This window comes from Physeter macrocephalus, chromosome 6, assembly GCF_002837175.3.
Source record: "Physeter macrocephalus isolate SW-GA chromosome 6, ASM283717v5, whole genome shotgun sequence".
Classification (NCBI taxonomy): Eukaryota; Metazoa; Chordata; class Mammalia; order Artiodactyla; family Physeteridae; genus Physeter; species Physeter macrocephalus.
This window is the reverse complement of record NC_041219.1, coordinates 52,121,169-52,137,949: the sequence shown is the minus strand read 5'-3', so window position 1 is coordinate 52,137,949 and position 16,781 is coordinate 52,121,169. Positions and strand designations below refer to the sequence as shown.

Here is a 16,781-nt window from a genome sequence, read left to right as displayed (position 1 = left end):
AAATCCCCTCCGTTTGAGGCCGGGGGCTCCCTGTTTCCTCCCCTCTTTGGCCATCTTGTTCCTGGCTGGGCCCGCGCCTCCTCCTTTACTGACCTCATTCGTTCACTCACTCATTCATCCCTCGCCCAGACACTCCCTCTGTTGGCCTCCACCCTGCCTACCCCGACGCTGCGCCGCTCCTGTCCAGCTTCTCTGCCACAACCCTGACCCTCCGACTCGTCCGCTCTTCGGTCAGGGGTCTTCCTGGAGCTTAAATCGGATACTGTCACTCCCTTTTTGAGCCTTGGGGGCAGCGCTGCGCTGCGACCCAGGCCGGGCTAAGCCACGACCACCGTCCCCGGTCGAGGCTCTCTCCTCCTTGTGGCCTTGGCCCTGAGGACCCTCGGCCTCGCGCTCCTTCCCGCGCAGCTCCTCCCTGAGCCCTTGCTGGGGGCCCTCGGTCAGCGCTGGGCGCGATGGGCTACTGACGCGTCTGACCCGTGGCCTGCGGGCTCAGGGTGGGCCTGGGGGAGGCTTGGGGCGGAGGGGCACGAACCCGCGTGGCTCGGCTCATAGCACGCAGGTGGGGCCGCCGTGACGGTCCGCAGGAGCCTGGGCACACTGGCCCTCCGTCCTCGCACCCGTCCCCTCCGACTTAACGCAGGGGCGCCGAGGCCGGCGACCCTCTCCCGGTTCCGGCGAGAGTAGGAGGTGGAGCCTCAGCTCAAGGGAAGGGCGGCGTGGGCAGAGCCCCCAGGAGCCCAGTCTTTGGCCCGCCCCGCTGCATCGGGGCGGGGTTTGGGGCAGCCGGAGGCGGGTCCATGCCAGGGCCGAGTTGGAGGAAGCCGGAAGCCAAGCCCCGCGAGCCACCCTATCGACCCCTGGCCCGCTCTGGCGCCAGCCGGGCTTGGGGCCTCCTTCCTGTCCGGGCTCCGGGTTCCGCGCCCGCGCCCCCGGCTGTGCTCCAGGCGTTGGGCTGCTCCCTGGGGCTGCCAAGGGGGGGTGGGCAGTGCACTCACCTGCCTGTGAGTGGTAGTGTTTGGGTCCTGCCCACACTGAGTGGCCCAGAGTGACCACGGTCAGGCCATGGGGACTGCACTTGTGTACCACGAGGACATGACAGCTGCCCGGCTGCTCTGGGACGAGTAAGTGGGACCTGGCAGAGGCAGAGGCGGGGGATGAGGAGGGGCTCTGGGCTCTGAGCTCTGTCCATTCAGCCCCGAGTGCGAGATCGAGTGCCCGGAGCGCCTGACCACAGCCCTGGAGCGCCTGCAGCAGCGTGGTCTGGAGCAAAGGTGTCTGCGGCTGGCGGCCCGGGAGGCCTCGGAGGCGGAACTGGGCCTGGTGCACAGGTCAGACTTGGGGTGGGCCTCCTGCCCCTGAAGCCGTGGTCCAGGGCCTGGGCCTGCCCCAGCCTGCTGGTGCCTGGCAAACAGAGCCTCCCCTCCAAGCCTCAGTTTCACCCTTGGATGGGTGGGTGAGGGAGCAATGAGGGGGGTGGTCCCACTGGGGGTCCAGGCCCTGTTTCTCCTCCACCTGCTCCTCCAGGTGACCCTGCCTTGCCTGCCTGCCCCTTTGCAGCCCGGAGTATGTGGCCCTGTTGCAGGGGACCCAGGCCTTGGGCACCAGGGAGCTCCAGACCCTGTCTGGACAGTACGATGCCGTCTACTTCCACCCGGTGCGTGCCCTGGGGACACACCCACCCACCCAGTCACACATCCGGGTACTCCCCACCCACCCAGTCACACATCCAGGTACTCGTGCCTGTTCACGGGCAACGTTCCCGTGTGCCAGTGCCCTGCTGGCTGCTGCTGCGGGCACCTGGGACTGGCCTGGCCAGTTCCGCGCAGTGCTTGGTGCCCTGCAGCCTGACACAAGACTTGGTAGAGCCTGTGAGGGGTAGTGGGCAGGGGGCTTACGTGCACCCCTGCCCTGGCAGAGTACCTTCCACTGTGCCCGGCTGGCCGCGGGGGCGGCGCTGCAGCTGGTGGATGCAGTGCTGGCGGGAGCTGTGCGCAACGGGCTCGCCCTGGTGAGGTGAGAGCTGCCCCCTCCCCTGGCCGCCCCAACCTGTGGGTGGCTCTGTGAGGACGCAGGATGACCCTGACACGCCCCACACTCCACTCCCACCCCCAGGCCTCCTGGGCACCATAGCCAGAGGGCTGCTGCCAATGGATTCTGCGTGTTCAACAACGTGGCCATAGCAGCCAAACATGCCCAACGGCAGCACGGGCTGCACAGGTTTGTGCCAGTCTGACAGCAGGGTGAGGCCCAGGCCAGAGAGGAAGGGGGAGGAGGGGGCCTTTGAGGGACCCCACCCAGCTCCTTCCCATCCTGGGCCTGGCTCCTGGCCTGGAGGTGGGAGGCCCTGCCCTCAGTGACCCCAGAGCTGTCTTTCCCCAGGATCCTCATCGTTGACTGGGATGTCCACCACGGCCAGGGCATCCAGCATATCTTTGAGGACGACCCCAGGTAAGCTGGGGCTGGGGACAAGACCCTTCCCTGCGACCCTACTTTTCAGGACGAGCACAGCCCGGCCTGGGAAAGTCTGAGGGAGCAGACGTGGCCGTGTGCTCGGTGGGGTGGGGTTAGGCTTCTGCAAGGAGCCCTGGGGCTGAGGGGCTTGCCCTCTGGCCCCGGCTGACTGTCGCAGCGTCCTTTATTTCTCCTGGCACCGCTATGAGCACGGGCGCTTCTGGCCCTATCTCCGAGAGTCAGATGCAGACGCTGTTGGGCAGGGCCCGGGCCTTGGCTTCACTGTCAACCTGCCCTGGAACCAGGTGCTTGCCCCTCACCACGGGCCCCCCCACCCAGAGCCCCGCCCCCAGCCCACATTCCCCCCTCCCCCGAGTGCAAGCCCGGGGCGTCGTGCCACGATCACCCCCAGAGCCCGGGCCCCAGGGGTGAGGACCCCGCCGTCCTCCCTGGCAGGGCCAGCACTGATGCCCCTTGGCCACAGGTCGGGATGGGAAATGCTGACTACGTGGCCGCCTTCTTGCATGTGCTGCTGCCCGTGGCCTTTGAGGTGACCGTGCGGGGGGTGGAAGCGGTCTCGGCAGGGGGGCGGGGGTGACGTGGTGCCCAGAGTGGAACAGAGCCCCTGGGGTGAGGAGGGTCTCTCTGGAGGGGCCTCCCCTCCGCCTCAGCTCCAGCTCCTTTTCTGCCTCTCCCCACCGGGCCCTGCCTGCAGTTCAACCCTGAGCTGGTCCTAGTCTCCGCGGGATTTGACTCAGCCATCGGGGATCCCGAGGTGAGGGCCTGGCCTGGCTGGGGAGGGCTTCTGGAGTCCTGGGGCCAGGTCCTCATCACACCTGGCTCTGGTTGCAGGGGCAGATGCAGGCCACGCCAGAGTGCTTCGCCCACCTCACGCAGCTGCTGCAGGTGCTGGCTGGTGGCCGGGTCTGCGCCGTGCTGGAGGTGATTGTGGCGAGCTGGGAGGGTGCATGGGCCGGAGGCTGAGATGTGGTTGGAGGAGTCCTGCCTCGTGGGGCAGGGCGTCCTGCCTGGGACCCTGACACCCCTGCCCTTCGTGTCTCTGCCCCCTCCTCATCCCAGGGTGGCTACCACCTGGAGTCACTCTCGCAGTCCGTGTGCATGATGGTGCAAGCGCTGCTGGGCGACCCTGCCCCGCCCCTGTCGGGGCCCATGGTGCCGCATGGCAGGTGCGAGGGGCAGGACGCAGGAGGGTGGGAAGGGCCAGGGGTGGGAGGCCAGGCCTCACTGATGCTGCTTCTCCTCGCAGCGCCCTGGAGTCCATCCAGAGTGTCCGGGTGGCCCAGGCCCCTCACTGGGTGAGCCTCCAGCAGCAAGGTCAGCGTGGCCTGGGTCGGCAGGCGGGATGGTGCCTCAGGCTCTCATGCAGTGGCTGTGACACTGAACCCCCCCCCCCACCGCCAGGTGTGGCCCCTGTATTGAGTCCCAGTCCCCGCTCCCCAGAGGGGAGGCCCTCGCCTCTGCTGCTGCCCGGGGGGCCTGAATTCAAGGCAGCAGCGACCCAGGACGTGGCTGCCCTGAGCTCCCTCCTGGACCAGCTGCGCCTCAATCCCACGCCCCCTGTACGCACGGCTGTTGCCTTGACTGCGCCAGATGCTGCCCTGGCCCTGCCCTCTGATGTCCTCTGTGAGGAGGGGTCAGCCGCACAGGAGGAGACGCAGGCCTGGGCCAGGTGGGCAGGGTGGGCCTGTGGGGAGAAGGCCGGGCCATGTCTGCACGTGTGCCTGTGTAACTCGTCTGTGGTCTGTGTGTCATTCTGTGTCCTCGTGTCCTTCTGGTTTGTCCACCACAGGCCACATGAGGCCCTGGCCCAGGACAGGGCCCTCACTGCACTCGGGAAGGTCCTGTACCTCTTGGACAGGATCCTGGACGGGCAGGTAGGGGCACTGGGGAGGGGCTGGGGGGTGGCCATGGAGTCAGGGGCAGGGCCCAGGACCTGCCTGCGACAGGTGGCCTGTCCAGGGGAGGGCTGGGTGGTACAGAACCATGTGGACATGAGCATTGCCTTGTGCCCAGGACCCTTCCCAAAACAGCCCCCAGGGACAGGGTTCAGGAACACCCCCCCCCTCAGTTCCCTCAACGAAATCCTCTTTGGCAGAGAAGTGAAGGGGATGGTTTATAGTTTTATGCATCTTATATTTTCAGAAACGGAGCAATTTGACCTCAGAGTGCACAGGTGACAGCCATGTAGACACGGGCCAAAAGAAGGGACACATGGGTCTGTTTACCTGGTTTGGGAGTTACCCTCTACGCCTGTTATTCACTCCACAGGTGAGCAGTGGCGTTGCAGTCACCCCAGCCTCTGCTGCAGCTGCCACCCTGGATGTGGCCATTCGGTGTGGCCTGTCCCACGGAGCCCAGAGGTAAGCCTCACATGGCTGGTCTGAGGCTACGAGGCAGGGCCCTTGGGCACCCCCTGCCCTGGCTGGCCATGTGGCAATGGCTCTGGGAATGGGCTCCAGGCGGGGTGAGTGCAGCTTAACCAGGAGCCAACTCTTCCTCCAGGCTGCTTTGTCTGGCTGTGGGGCAGCTGGATCGGCCCCCAGATCTCAGGGATGACGGGTATGACTCTCAGGTCATGTGTATATCCAGTTCTGCAAGTATGTGGGTGGGCACATCACCCTGGATCCCCAGGGGTGACAGGTGGGCGGGGCGTTCCACAGCTGGAGTTTGGCAGAAGGGGCCCTGGGAGCAATGCCAGGAGGGTCTCCAGCACAGAGGATCAGCAGTCTTAGCATCCCTGCCCCTGAGCTGTGCTTCTGTCCGGGCTCTGGACGGTGGGCGGCATCTCACACACAAGCTCATGTATCCATATGCTTGCTCTCCCCTGGAAGGAGGAATCTATGGCTGAATATTGGGGGCAAGGAGGCAGCTGCCCTGTCCATGTTCCACGTCTCTGTGCCACTGCCAGGGGTGAGTGGTGGTGTCACAGGGCAGGGCAGCTGCTACTCACTGGCATCGGCGTGAGGGCCAGACCCCTGGCCTTCACCTGCCCTTCCTGGCGGGACTGTGGGTGTGTCTGCCCACCTGAGATTGGGAGGTGGGGTGGCCTGAGCCAGCTGGAGGGGTGTTCCTTGGATGAGGGGTTGGGCTATGCTGCTGTCCCTCCCATAGACGACTGGAGGGTTTCTGAGCTGTGTCCTGGCCCTGGTGCTGCCCCTGGCCTACAGCTTCCAGCCTGACCTGGTGCTGGTGGCGCTGGGGCCCGCCCATGGCCTGCGGGACTCCCAAGCTGCACTCCTGGCTGCGCTGCTTCGGGGCCCAGCAGGGGGCCGAGTCTTGGCCCTTGTGGATGAGGTGAGTTGGGCGGGGTGGACCTGCTGTGGGGTGGGAGGTGAGGAGAAACCAGCAACTCACTGCTTCCACCTCTGCTGCTGACTCAGGAATCCGCACCCCAGCTTGCGGTGGTCCTGGCCAGGGTGTTGCATGGAGAGGCAGCCCCCGGCCTGGGTGCCTTCTCCATGGCCTCCCCAGACGACGTGCAGGCCCTGATGCAGCTGAGAGGGCAGCTGGAGCCACGGTGGAAGATGCTGCAGGTGGCCAGTGAGGCTGGGGGGCCAGGCTCAGGCTGAATGCTTGGGGCCTTGGGCGACAGCTGCCTTAGAGCTCTGTGGGGAGACGGGTTCACGTCCCGGGGAGCGGGGTGCTGCCCTGAACCAGCTCACAGCCGCGTCAAGCAGTTGTGCACCTCTTCCCAGCTCCTCCTTGAGTGCTGTGATCTGGTAGCTTGAAATCGGCCAGGGTGGGAGAATTTACACCCCGGAAAAGACACTACCAACTAGTCCCCCAAGAGCCTGTTGTTAACCATTCACCAGCACACCTCTGCGCGAGGCCTCTGTCCTGAGGGCTGGGCTACGGGGCTGCCCAGGACACTGGGTCAGGGGCTCTGTATCCCCCGCCCCAGCGCGGACTCCCCCCTCCGGCGACCCGTCTCTGCACGGACGGCCCCTCCCTCGCTCCCTCCCCGCCCCATCAGTAAACGTCGGTTAAGCGAAAGTCTGACTCCGTCTCCCTTATTGAGCCCGATTTAGTTAACTCAGTTGATTCCGGGACCAGTTTCCCCACCCGTGGGAACGAGGCTCCAGGCCGGAAGTGCCTTGGTAGGCGCCCTCCAGGCTCCGCCCCCTCCGCGCGTGCCGCCCGCCTCCAGGGTGACGCAGTTCCGGTGCGCTTGCTCCGGCTGTCTAGCTGGTCGCGCGGCGGTGACGCGGTGGCGGGAGCTGTGGTCGCGCGCTTTCCCCGGGGTGAGGGGACCCGGCAGGCGAGCGGGCGCGCGGGCCTGGCCCACGCTCCGTCCTCGGCGGTGCCTCTGCCGGCCGTCCCCTCTCCGGGGCCCCGAGAAGGCGAGCCAGGCTGCGCTCGAGGGCCCGGCGTGAGGAGGGGGCATGGCCAGCGTCCCCCAGCTGGTGGACGACCTGTGCGAGGCCCTCCTGCAGGCCGCGAAGGCTCACTCTGGCCAGCGCCGCGGGAGCCGCAAGAAGGCCAAGCAGAGCCTCAAGAGGGTGGCCTACAACGTTCTGTTCACAAGCCTCTTTCAAGATGAGACCCGCAAGCTGCAGCCCGGCCTCCCGAGATACCCGGTGAAAAACAGGATCCTCATGCTGTCCTTCGACTTGCGAGTGAGCGGCCTGGGCGCCGAGGCCGACCGCCTGGAGGAGTTGGTGGAGGAGCTGGAGGCCGCGCATCGGCGGCCGCTGGCGGAGCTGGGATCCGTGCTGGACCTGCTGGTGCGGCTGGCGGGCAGCGGGCCCCCGCGAATGCTGCGGCGCCGGCGGGACTTCTTCTTGCACAGCCGGCCCGTCGGGAGAGACGTTCCCTACGGCGGCTACGACTGCGCCGACCTGAGCGCGTTGGAGGCGGACGTGCGGTCGCTCATCTACGGAGAGGAGTATCTGTGTCGGGACCTGGTCCGGAAGACGCTGCAGGTGATGGAGGCGGCGCCGGGCACCGGCCTGCCCGCCGTCGGGCTCTTCTCGTATGGCGACCCCTGCGGGGACAGGTTTGAGAGGGACACCCGCGTCTCGCTCTTCGGAGCCCTGGTGCACAGCCGCACGGCCGACCTGGACGTCCGCCTGGACCTGCCCCCGGTGTCGGACAGCGCAGAGCTCTCCGGACTGGCCATCAAGGTAGAGTGTTTGCTTCCTGCCTCCGGCTCCCCGGGCTTGGGAAGGGCCTCGTTTGACCTTCCTTCCATCGGGGCAAAAGGAGGACAGCTGGAGTCCGGGGCGCTGGCGGCTGAGCCGTGGGGCGGCTGAGCCGTGGGGCGGGGCTGCCGGTGCGGACCCCTACCCCACCCCGCTCCTGCTCAGCACCCCCCTCCTGCTCAGCCCTCGGCCACGTGCCGCTTTTCTCTTGTATTTACTGTTCAGTCACTTCTCTTGCCCTCGAGTTGATGTTTAAATTCAAGTTCATGAAGATGAAATAAATCCGGTTCCTCCCTGCGTTTCAAGTGTTCAGTAGTCATAGGTGGCAAAAAACATTTGTCCCTGCTGTTCGTACAATGTTATATGCTTTTTTTCCCGGTAAGGTGGGATTTTCCCGTTATTAAGTAAATTGTCGTTTGCCTTTCTTTGCATTTTGCGGCTTTGCTGAAAGGGTGCTCTGTCATCGTTCAGTTATTCCCTTACTGTGAGGCATTTAGATTGTTTTCAACTATAATGCTATAGGAAACATCTTGGCGGACATGAGTTTTTCTGTGTCTATGTGATTTTTTTATGCTGGGTTCCCCAAAATGGAATTTCCAGATCAGAGACATCTTGTGAAAAATGTCGTTGTAAGTTATTTTGAGGCTCGTAAGTCTCAACCAGCCTGCGTTGTGTGAAATTGGGAGTTGGTAATGAATTAGTTTAATTTCTTAAATGATTCCCTAGGGGTGAAAACATGGTGTACTACTTACGTGCTTGAGAAAAATAAAAGAAGCGTTCTGCCGGGTCTTTCCCATAGAGTAAATGGAAGCGTGTGGAAGCGCCCCTGGAACTGTCATCCTACTCGGGTGAAATCTAGACACCACGTCCAGGTGAAATGTCCTTTTCCCTTGGTCTCCAGGTCCCTTCGAGTGTGGATCCGTCGGAAGATGAAGGGTTCCAGTCAGCATCCAATCTGACTCCTGATTCCCAGTCTGAGCCGGGCGTGACTCCAGACATTGACCTGTGGGACGCTGTGCTCACCTTCGAGGCCAGCAAGCGGAGGTGCTGGGAGCAAGTTGGATGGTTCGTGAGCTTTGCCTTAAAATGCACAGTGCCTTCCCCACCCCCACCCCAGGTGAACCTGGCCTTTACTCAGAGAGCCCAGGTGGTTGGGATTAGGAACTTGGAAGTTCAGTCAAGCTGTGTACAAGTTGTCTGAGACTTGTACAAGTTGAGAGAAGCGCAGGGGGAAAGGGCTCTCGGGCCTACGGAGGTTCCCACTGGACCAGTAACTTCCGCAGGTTGCACTTGGCAGTCCGAGTGGTCAGTTGGCAACTGAGTTACATCCTGGCCGCGGTGGCTCCCAGTCGGAGGTGTCTTGAGGGCGGCCTGGCAGGCTGTGTGGTCAGTGCCGGGCATGGGGTGCTGAAGAGGGAACGTTCTTCGCATCTCTAACGACTGAGGGTGGTCCTCTCTGGTGAGGAGTTCGGTCATTGCAGTGTTTCGCCGATTGGCGCTCTTCCCGTCCATGGCCTCTGCACACAGGACCTCTCAGTCTCTAGTGCGCTGGTGTCTCGCAGCCTCCCAGAGTGGGGGTAGAAGACACATTTCCCAAACGTTTGGTCATGGGATACTCTTGTTGCATCTCATCTGCTGGCATTTCTGTGGGATGCCAGTTTGGGGAGCATTGAGTGAAAGAGGTGGGGTTCACAGGGAGCTGAGGGCCTTCCGATGCAGCCTTGGCTCCTGCGGGGTCTCCCAAGGGTGAGCACGCACTCGGGGATGTTGTGTGGGCCCTGCTCCTGCTGGGGTGGCTTTCCTGGCGTGGTCATCTTCCCGCACATGGAGTCTTCCAGGCAGGGCCAGCTTCCTGCTTCCCCAAGCACCGTCGCTTTTGGTGGTTGTCTCGTCTTTGAGGGGCTTCTCTGCCCTGTGACTTCCTGTTAAGTCTTCACCCTGTCTTGTGTGTACAAAGCAAATCTAATCACTCCGCTGTTGGCTAATCCCTCACAAGTCTAAACACTGGCCATCGAGCAGCTCCTACTTTCTTTTGTAAATATTCGCGAGTGGTATTTCATTTACCAGTTCCCACTCTTCTAGGCTCGGTTTTGCAGGTCACTGTTCAGGAGACATGGTTGCTCAGCCGGTCAGCATCCTCGTCCCTTTTTCTGAATGTGCTTAATCTCCTCAGTGTCCCCCGAGAGCAGAACTGGCCCCACAGCTCCAGCGTGAGGAGTACCTTGCGGCGTCCCTTCCAGGAGGACGGCAGCCAGTGCGTTAGCCTGTGCCCCGCGCTCCCGCAGGAGACGCCCAGCCATCTCGCGGCTGGGCACGGCCTGAGCTCACTCCCCCAAGGCTCTTCCACTGCCTGCTCCATCATAACCTGGTGCCCCAGCCTCTGAGGCCTGTCACTCAAGTTCATTTGGAGAATCTTGGGAACTTGTTGCAGTTAAATCCCAGCCGCCTGCTGGTTTCCTGCCGGGAGCTCTGATGAATGGGCCGTTGAGGCTCCCTGTCCACCTGCAGCCCCTGGATTGTGAGCTCTGCCCTCTCCTTGAGAACCCCCAGAGAACCCCTGCCCCTGTGCTTCACGCTGTGAGCCAGCATCCGTCACCCTGCTGCCAGGAGTCCTCTGCGTCTGTCGCCCTTTCTGGGGAAGTGGTTTCATTGATGTTAAAGGCCACGTTCTCTGTGGGGACAAGTGTGAGTTTGTTTTCCTTCGTGGACTCTCCTCCCTCAGCTCTGAGCCACCGAAAGGGCTGTGTGGCCACAGCGGTCGGGAGTTGCCCCTGGAAGAGTGGGCAGGAGCCTAGCACTCGAGTGCGCGGTGGGATGGCGCTCGCAGCACGTGCATCCCCCGGGGACCCCCCGGAGGGCCGTTCGGAAGGACCGTGGAGCTCCGAGTCTCCTCCTTTCCTCGAGCTCTTCCTGCCCCAAGGGAGTGTGGGCTGGTGTCGTGGCCCGGCTGGGCCCAACCTGCTGATCGGGGCCCTCAGGACCGGCCTGCCCGCTTCGCCTGCCCACTCGGGCTGTCCTCCACTCGGCCAGCACCGCTTTCCAGGGATGGAAATCAGAGGTGCACGGCCACTCCGCCCGCCACGCCTCGTGGCCTCCCCATCTGGACTGTGGACCGCCGGCCCCTGCCCTCGCCCGACCCACACTGAGCCCGAGCACCTGGCCCCTTTCTCTTCCTGTCTCTGGGCTTTCACACAGGCCGCTCCCTCCGCCGGGGACGCTGCTCCAGGCGTGGCCTTGCTCCCGGGGCCCTCCGGGACCCGTGCCACGGGTGGTGAGGCGCGCCTCCTCGCGGCTTGTGTCCGCGCGCCTGCCCTGTGAGGGCTGGTCTTGTCCTGCTCTGGCTGCTGCTCTCAGACACTTGCTGAGTGAGGGAAGGAGCGCGCTGTGGTGCGGTGTTCGTTAGAAAGCATTTTTGGTTTTAACAAGTTCTGAGGTTTTTCCCGGGCTCCTTTTATTAAGAAATTATTTTTTCCAGTGGCTTTAAAAAAACAGTTCTTTCAGACTTTTAGTAGGGGTTGATGGTTTCCAGAGGAATGTTTAAGAAGTGATACTGTCTTTTTGGCCTCTTTTGAACAGTGTGACCGGGCTGGGCAGACACTGGTAGTTCCTGAACTTCCTACGGGACCCCCATAGGCAAAGACCTCAGGGGTGGACGTGTGCCCAGAGCCACCCTCTGTGAGACCCAGCTGGCCTGATTTCTCCTGGAATTTCAGGAGACTTTCTGCTCTGTACGTTCTTTGTGCTTTTCTGGGAGGAGGGTGATAAAATGCACGTAACATAAAATTTATCATCTTAACCCTTTTTACGTGTACGGTTCAGTGGCGTTAAGGACATTCATGTGGTGCGACCATCACCACCATCCGTCCCCAGAACTGTTTCATCCTCCCAAACTGAGACTCGGTCCCCATTACACACTCACTCCCCCTCCCCCTCCCCCAGCCTCTGGCCCCCACCCTTCTCCTTTCTGTCTCTGTGGTTGTGACTACTTTAGCGACCCCACAGGAGCGGGGCCACTCAGTACTTGTTCTCTTGTGACTGGCTTGTATCACAGCGTCACGCCCTCACGGTTCCTCCATGTTGTAACATCTGACACGTTGCGTCAGAATTTCCTTTCTTTTTAAGGCAGGGTAATAGTTCCCTCACGTGGACGGATCACGTCCTGATCCACTCCTCTGGTGAAGGACCCGTGCGCGGTTGTTCACGTTCTGCTCCAAGCTTGGGTGTTGTTTCCCGCGTAGAGGCCATCGCGAGCGAGTGGTCAGCCGGAGGACCGCCGTGTGCCCGGAGGCGCTGGGTGGTGCGGCCATTTGCTGCTGCTTCTGGACCCTTTCTGCGCGGCGCCGTCTGACGGCCTGCCGGACGCTGCTGGAGGGCTGGGGACCGTGGCGAGTCGCACCTGGTCTTAGGCGTTTTATGCTGTTGAACCGCTCTTTGTCCCGCCTTCTGTTCACGTCCGCTCGCTGCCCGCTTCTGTTCCCCCACAGCCCGCCTGGCCACCGAGAGGAGCCCTACCTCACCGAGGCCGGAAGGGCCGCCTTCGACAGGACCTGCGGGCTCTGCCAAGCGGGGCTGCAGGTGCTGGGCGGGGGCCTCCTGCAGGCCCCGCAGCCCGTCCTGGTGAAGGAGTGCGAGCTGGTGAAGGACGCGCTCAACATCCTGATTGGGGTCGTGTCCGCCACGTTTTCCCTCTGCCAGGTAAGGACACGCTCCCACGCGACACACCTGGGCGCTGGGTGGGAGGGGGAGGGCAGCGGCCACAGAGTCCAGGGTGGCGTGCGATCGGGAAGCCGACTTGGCCGCCTGCCTGGTGATTGGCTTCTCGTTTCAGTTCTGAAAAGTATTAATTCGTTAACATCCTTTTAAGAACTGAGTAAAAGTAAGATGTTTCTTGCCGCCAGTGAAAGAAGAGAAATGGACCCGTTTCCGCGGATCCTCGAGAAGTGCGGGGGTGGGGGGCAGCCCTCTGAGCCTTCCTGTCACTCTCTCCTGGCCGCGGGGGGCCTGGCTCAGCTGGGCAGTCGCTGCACTTTATCCAGCCTTTGCCTCTTGCTGGGCGTTTACTGAACCAAAGAATATGTTTACAAGGATGGAGCCTTTGGTACGTGTTGTTCTGCAGCTGCTTCTTTTGTCCTGTGCCTGGTCTCTCTTTGTCTTCAGTGTGCTTCCCAGGGCTGTTCTCAGGTGGAGTGTGTGCTCGAAGCACATCCTGGGCTTGGCTCAGACACGCTCCAGCCGACTCCAGGTGGTCCTGGTCCTGGCGCTGGCGCTGGCGCTGGTGCTGGTGCTGGTGCTGGTGCTGGTGCTGGGATGCCCTCTGGGACGCTGTTCCAGACTCCGTGTTCATGGCTTCATAGTGTTCTGTTGTGTGAATGGCCCTTCTCTATGGAGTGGGCTCAACCCTCTCCACCCTTTTTAAATTGTGGTAAAACAGACGTAACTTAAAACTTACCACCTTACCCACTATGAAGCTATGTCCTATTCAGTAGCGTTAATTACATTCACGGTGCTGTGTAATCATCCCACTGTCTATTTCCAGAATTTTTCATCTTCCCCAAAACTGAAACTCTGTCCTCATTCAACACTGACTCCCCATTTCCCCTCCCCCAGCCCATGGCACCCACCTTTCTACTTCCTGTCTCTGTGATTTTCCTCATATGAATGGAATCATACAGTGTTTGTCCTTTTGTGTCTGACTTATTTCATTCAGCATAATGTTCTCAAGCTTCTCTCACGTTGTAACCAGTGTCAGAATTTCCTTCCTTTTTAAGGCCGAAAAGTATTCCATGCATATATAGACCCCATTTTGCTATCCATTCATCAAGTTGATGGACACTTGTGTGGATTTCACCTTTTGCCTATTGTGAATAGTGCTGTGTGAACATGGGTACATAAGAATGTTTGAGTCCTGGCTTTTAGTTCATTTGGATATATTCCTAGGAGTGGAATTGCAGTAATTGCAGGGGTCATACAGTAATTCTATGTTTAACTTTCTGAGGAACCAACAGATTGTTTTCCACCATGGCTGCACCCTTTTACACTCCCTCCAGCAGTGTCCTGGGGTTCCAGTTTTTCTGCATCCTTACCAATACTTATCCCCCCACCCCGTTTTCGATAAATAATAGCCATCCCAGTGGGTGTGAAGTGGTATCTCCTTGTAGTTTAGATTTGCATTTCCATCATGACTAATGATGCTGAGCATTTATTTTTTTTTAGATTTTTTTCCCTTTTTGTGTTTAGTTAATTAATTAATTCTTGGCTGCGTTGGGTCTTCGTTGCTGTGCGCAGGCCTTCTCTGGTTGCGGCGAGCGGGGCTACTCTTCGTTGCGAGGCACAGTCTTCTCATTGCGGTGGCTTCTTTTATCGTGGAGCCTGGGCTCTGGGCGCACGAGCTTCAGCAGTTGTGGCACATAGACTCAGTAGTTGTGGCACACGGGCTTATTTGCTCCATGGCATGTGGGATCTTCCTGGACCAGTGTCCCCTGCACTGGCAGGCGGATTCTTAACCACTGTGCCACCGGGGAAGTCCCGAGCATTTTTTCATGGGTATATCTTTTTTGAAGAAATGTCTATTCTAGTCCTTTGTCTTTTTTTTTTGGCGGGGGGAGTTTAGAGAACGGAAATGTATTTTCCCATAGTTTTGGATGCTGGAGGTACAATATTAAGGTGCTTGCAGAATTAATTTCTCCTGAGGCCTTTCTCCTTGGCTTTCAGACAGCTGCCTTCTTACTGTGTTCTCACATGTCCTTTGCCCATTTTTGAATTGGGCCGTTGAGTTGTAGGAGTTCTTTATACATTCTGGGTATTAATCCCTTATCAGATATATGATTTGCAAATATTTTCTCCCGTTCTGTAGGTTTTTTCATTCTCTTGGTAGCATCCTTTGAAGTACAAAAGTTTTTAATTTTGATGAAGTTCAGTTTTTTTTTCTTTTGTTGCCTGTACCTTTGGTGTCATATTTAAGAAATCACCAAATTCAAGGCCTCTATGTTTCCTTCCGAGAGTTTATTGTTTTAGCTTTTCAGTTTAGATATTTGATCTATTTTGAGTTAATTTTGTATATGGTGCAGGGGGAGGGTCCAACTCACATCTTTTGCACGTGGATATTCTGTTTACCGAGCACCATTTGTTGAAAAACCTGTTCTTTCCCCATTGTAGGGTCTTGGTATCCTTATGCATTAATTGACTGTATGTTTATTTTTGGACTCTGTTCTATTCCACTGGTCTTCATGTCTGTCCTAGTGTCAGTACTACACTGTTCTGTTTTTTGGGGGGTACCGTGCCACGCAGCTCGTGGCATCTCAGTTCCCTGGCCAGGGATTGAACCCGGCCCACGGCAGTGAAAGCGCCGAGTCCTAACCACCAGGGCAGCAGGGAACTCCCCAAGTTCTACACCGTTTTGATTACTGTAACTTTGTAGGAAGTTTTGACCTGGGGAGGTGTGAGTTCTCCAACTGTTTTTTGAGATTGTTGTGGTTATTCAGGGTCCCTTGCAATACCGTTATGGATTTTAGGATGGTTTTTCCTATTTCTGCTAAAAACACCATTGGGATATTGATAGGGATTGCGTTGAATCCATAGATCGATTTGGGGGTATTATTATTATTATTATTATTATTTTTGGCCACACCACACAGCATGTGGGATCTTAGTTCCCTGACCAGGGATTGAACCCGTGCCCCCTGCAGTGCAAGTGCTGAGCCTTAACCACTGGACAGCCAGGGAATTCCCTGGGTGTATTATTATCCTAACATTGTTAGACATTCCAGTCCATGAACATCGGGTGTTTTCACATTTATTTAGGTCTTTAATTTCTTTCAGCAGTGTTTTCTAGTTTTCACTGTAACAAGTCTTTTGCCTTGTTGGTTAAATTTATCTCTTAAGTATTTTATTATTATTACTATTTAAATTAATTAATTAATTTATTTGTGGCTGTGTTGGGTCTTCGTTTCTGAGCGAGGGCTTTCTCTAGTTGTGGCAAGCGGGGCCACTCTTCATTGCGGTGTGTGGGCCTCTCACTATTGCGGCCTCTCTTGTTGCGGAGCACAGGCTCCAGATGCGCAGGCTCAGTAATTGTGGCTCACGGGCCCAGCTGCTCCGCGGCATGTGGGATCTTCCTAGACCAGGGCACGAACCCGTGTCCCCTGCATCGGCAGGCAGATTCTCAACCACTGCGCCACCAGGGAAGCCGTTTATTCTTATATTACACTAGTAAATGGAATTGTTTTCTTAGTTTCCTTTATTTGGATTGTTTGTTGCAAGTGTATAGAAATACAACTGATTTTTGTTTGTTGGTTTCATACCCTGGAACTTTGCTGAATTCGGTTATTAGCTCTAACAGGTGTTTTGTAGATTCTTTAGTGTTTTCTGTATGTAAGATCATGTCATCTGCAGACAGATAATTTTCTTTTTCCTTTCCAATTTGGATATTAAAATTTCTTCTTCTTGCCTAATTGCTCTGGCTGGGACTTCCAGTATTATGTTGAACAGAAGTGGTGAAACAGGCATCCTTGCCTTGTTCCTATCCTAGGGGAGAAGCTTTCGGTCTTTCACCACTGAGTGTCATGTGAGTTGTGGGTTTTTCACATGTGGCCTTTATCCTGTTGAGAAAGTTCCATTCTTTTTTTTTTTTTTTTTTTTTTTTGCGGTACGCGGGCCTCTCGCTGCTGTGGCCTCTCCCATTGAGGAGCACAGGCTCCGGACGCGCAGGCTCAGCGGCCATGGCTCACGGGCCCAGCCCGAACCCGTGTGCCCTGCATCGGCAGGCGGACTCTCAACCACTGCGCCACCAGGGAAGCCCAAGTTCCATTCTTTTCCTGGTTTATTGAGTGTTTTTATCGTGAAAAAGTATTGAGTTTTGTCAGTTGCTTTTTTTGGGTCAGCTGAAATGATCATATATAATTTTTTTCTTCGTTCTATTAATGTGGTGTATTACATTGACTTTTAAAAAATAAATTTATTCATTTATTTATTTTTGGCTACCTTGGGTCTTCATTGCCGTGTGTGGGCTTTCTCTAGCTGTGGAAAGCCGGGGGCTACTCTTCATTGCGGTGCGCGTGCTGCTCGTTGCAGTGGCTTCTCTTGCTGCGGAGCATGGGCTCTAGGCGCGGGCTTCAGTAGTTGTGGCATGCGGGCTCAGTAGTTGTGGCTCGCAGGCTCTAGAGTGCA

At 58.4% G+C, this 16,781-nt stretch overlaps 2 protein-coding genes across 20 annotated transcripts in view; both read left to right on the top strand.

Moving 5' to 3' along the window:
- Window positions 1-46: 46 nt before the first annotated feature.
- HDAC10 (histone deacetylase 10) lies at window positions 47-6,468 on the top strand. Of its 15 annotated transcripts, none has more exons than XR_008617613.1 (19): window positions 47-1,124; window positions 1,197-1,331; window positions 1,561-1,657; window positions 1,919-2,016; window positions 2,116-2,220; window positions 2,383-2,451; window positions 2,633-2,759; window positions 2,939-3,004; window positions 3,170-3,229; window positions 3,307-3,396; window positions 3,535-3,641; window positions 3,722-3,789; window positions 3,877-4,144; window positions 4,265-4,349; window positions 4,618-4,648; window positions 4,744-4,835; window positions 5,307-5,385; window positions 5,587-5,769; window positions 5,856-5,992. XR_008617613.1 is itself a non-coding variant. In XM_007126777.4 (19 exons), the coding sequence occupies exons 1-19, from the start codon at window positions 1,066-1,068 to the stop codon at window positions 6,042-6,044; spliced, it is 2,034 nt and encodes a 677-aa protein (XP_007126839.1). In that variant the 5' UTR covers window positions 47-1,065; the 3' UTR covers window positions 6,045-6,468. The 15 variants fall into 15 exon arrangements, 9 of the variants coding, with proteins under 9 accessions (XP_007126839.1, XP_054941336.1, XP_054941331.1 ...); XR_008617612.1 differs by adding an exon at window positions 4,978-5,034 and having other exon boundaries at window positions 4,618-4,835; window positions 5,643-5,769; XR_008617614.1 differs by lacking the exon at window positions 5,856-5,992 and adding an exon at window positions 4,978-5,034 and having other exon boundaries at window positions 5,587-5,636.
- A 31-nt stretch (window positions 6,469-6,499) lies between these two features.
- TUBGCP6 (tubulin gamma complex component 6) overlaps window positions 6,500-16,781 on the top strand; it is a 30,270-nt gene continuing 19,988 nt past the window's right edge. For 3 of the 5 annotated variants that reach the window (XM_028490778.2, XM_028490780.2, XM_055085355.1), the window contains exons 1-3: window positions 6,504-7,598; window positions 8,518-8,681; window positions 12,101-12,311. In XM_028490778.2, the coding sequence (XP_028346579.1) occupies window positions 6,858-7,598; window positions 8,518-8,681; window positions 12,101-12,311 (1,116 nt within the window). In that variant the 5' untranslated portion in view covers window positions 6,504-6,857. Of the gene's footprint in view, window positions 7,599-8,517; window positions 8,682-12,100; window positions 12,312-16,781 lie in introns of all 5 variants that reach the window. The other 2 variants (XR_003680189.2, XM_028490779.2) reach the window with 2 other exon arrangements.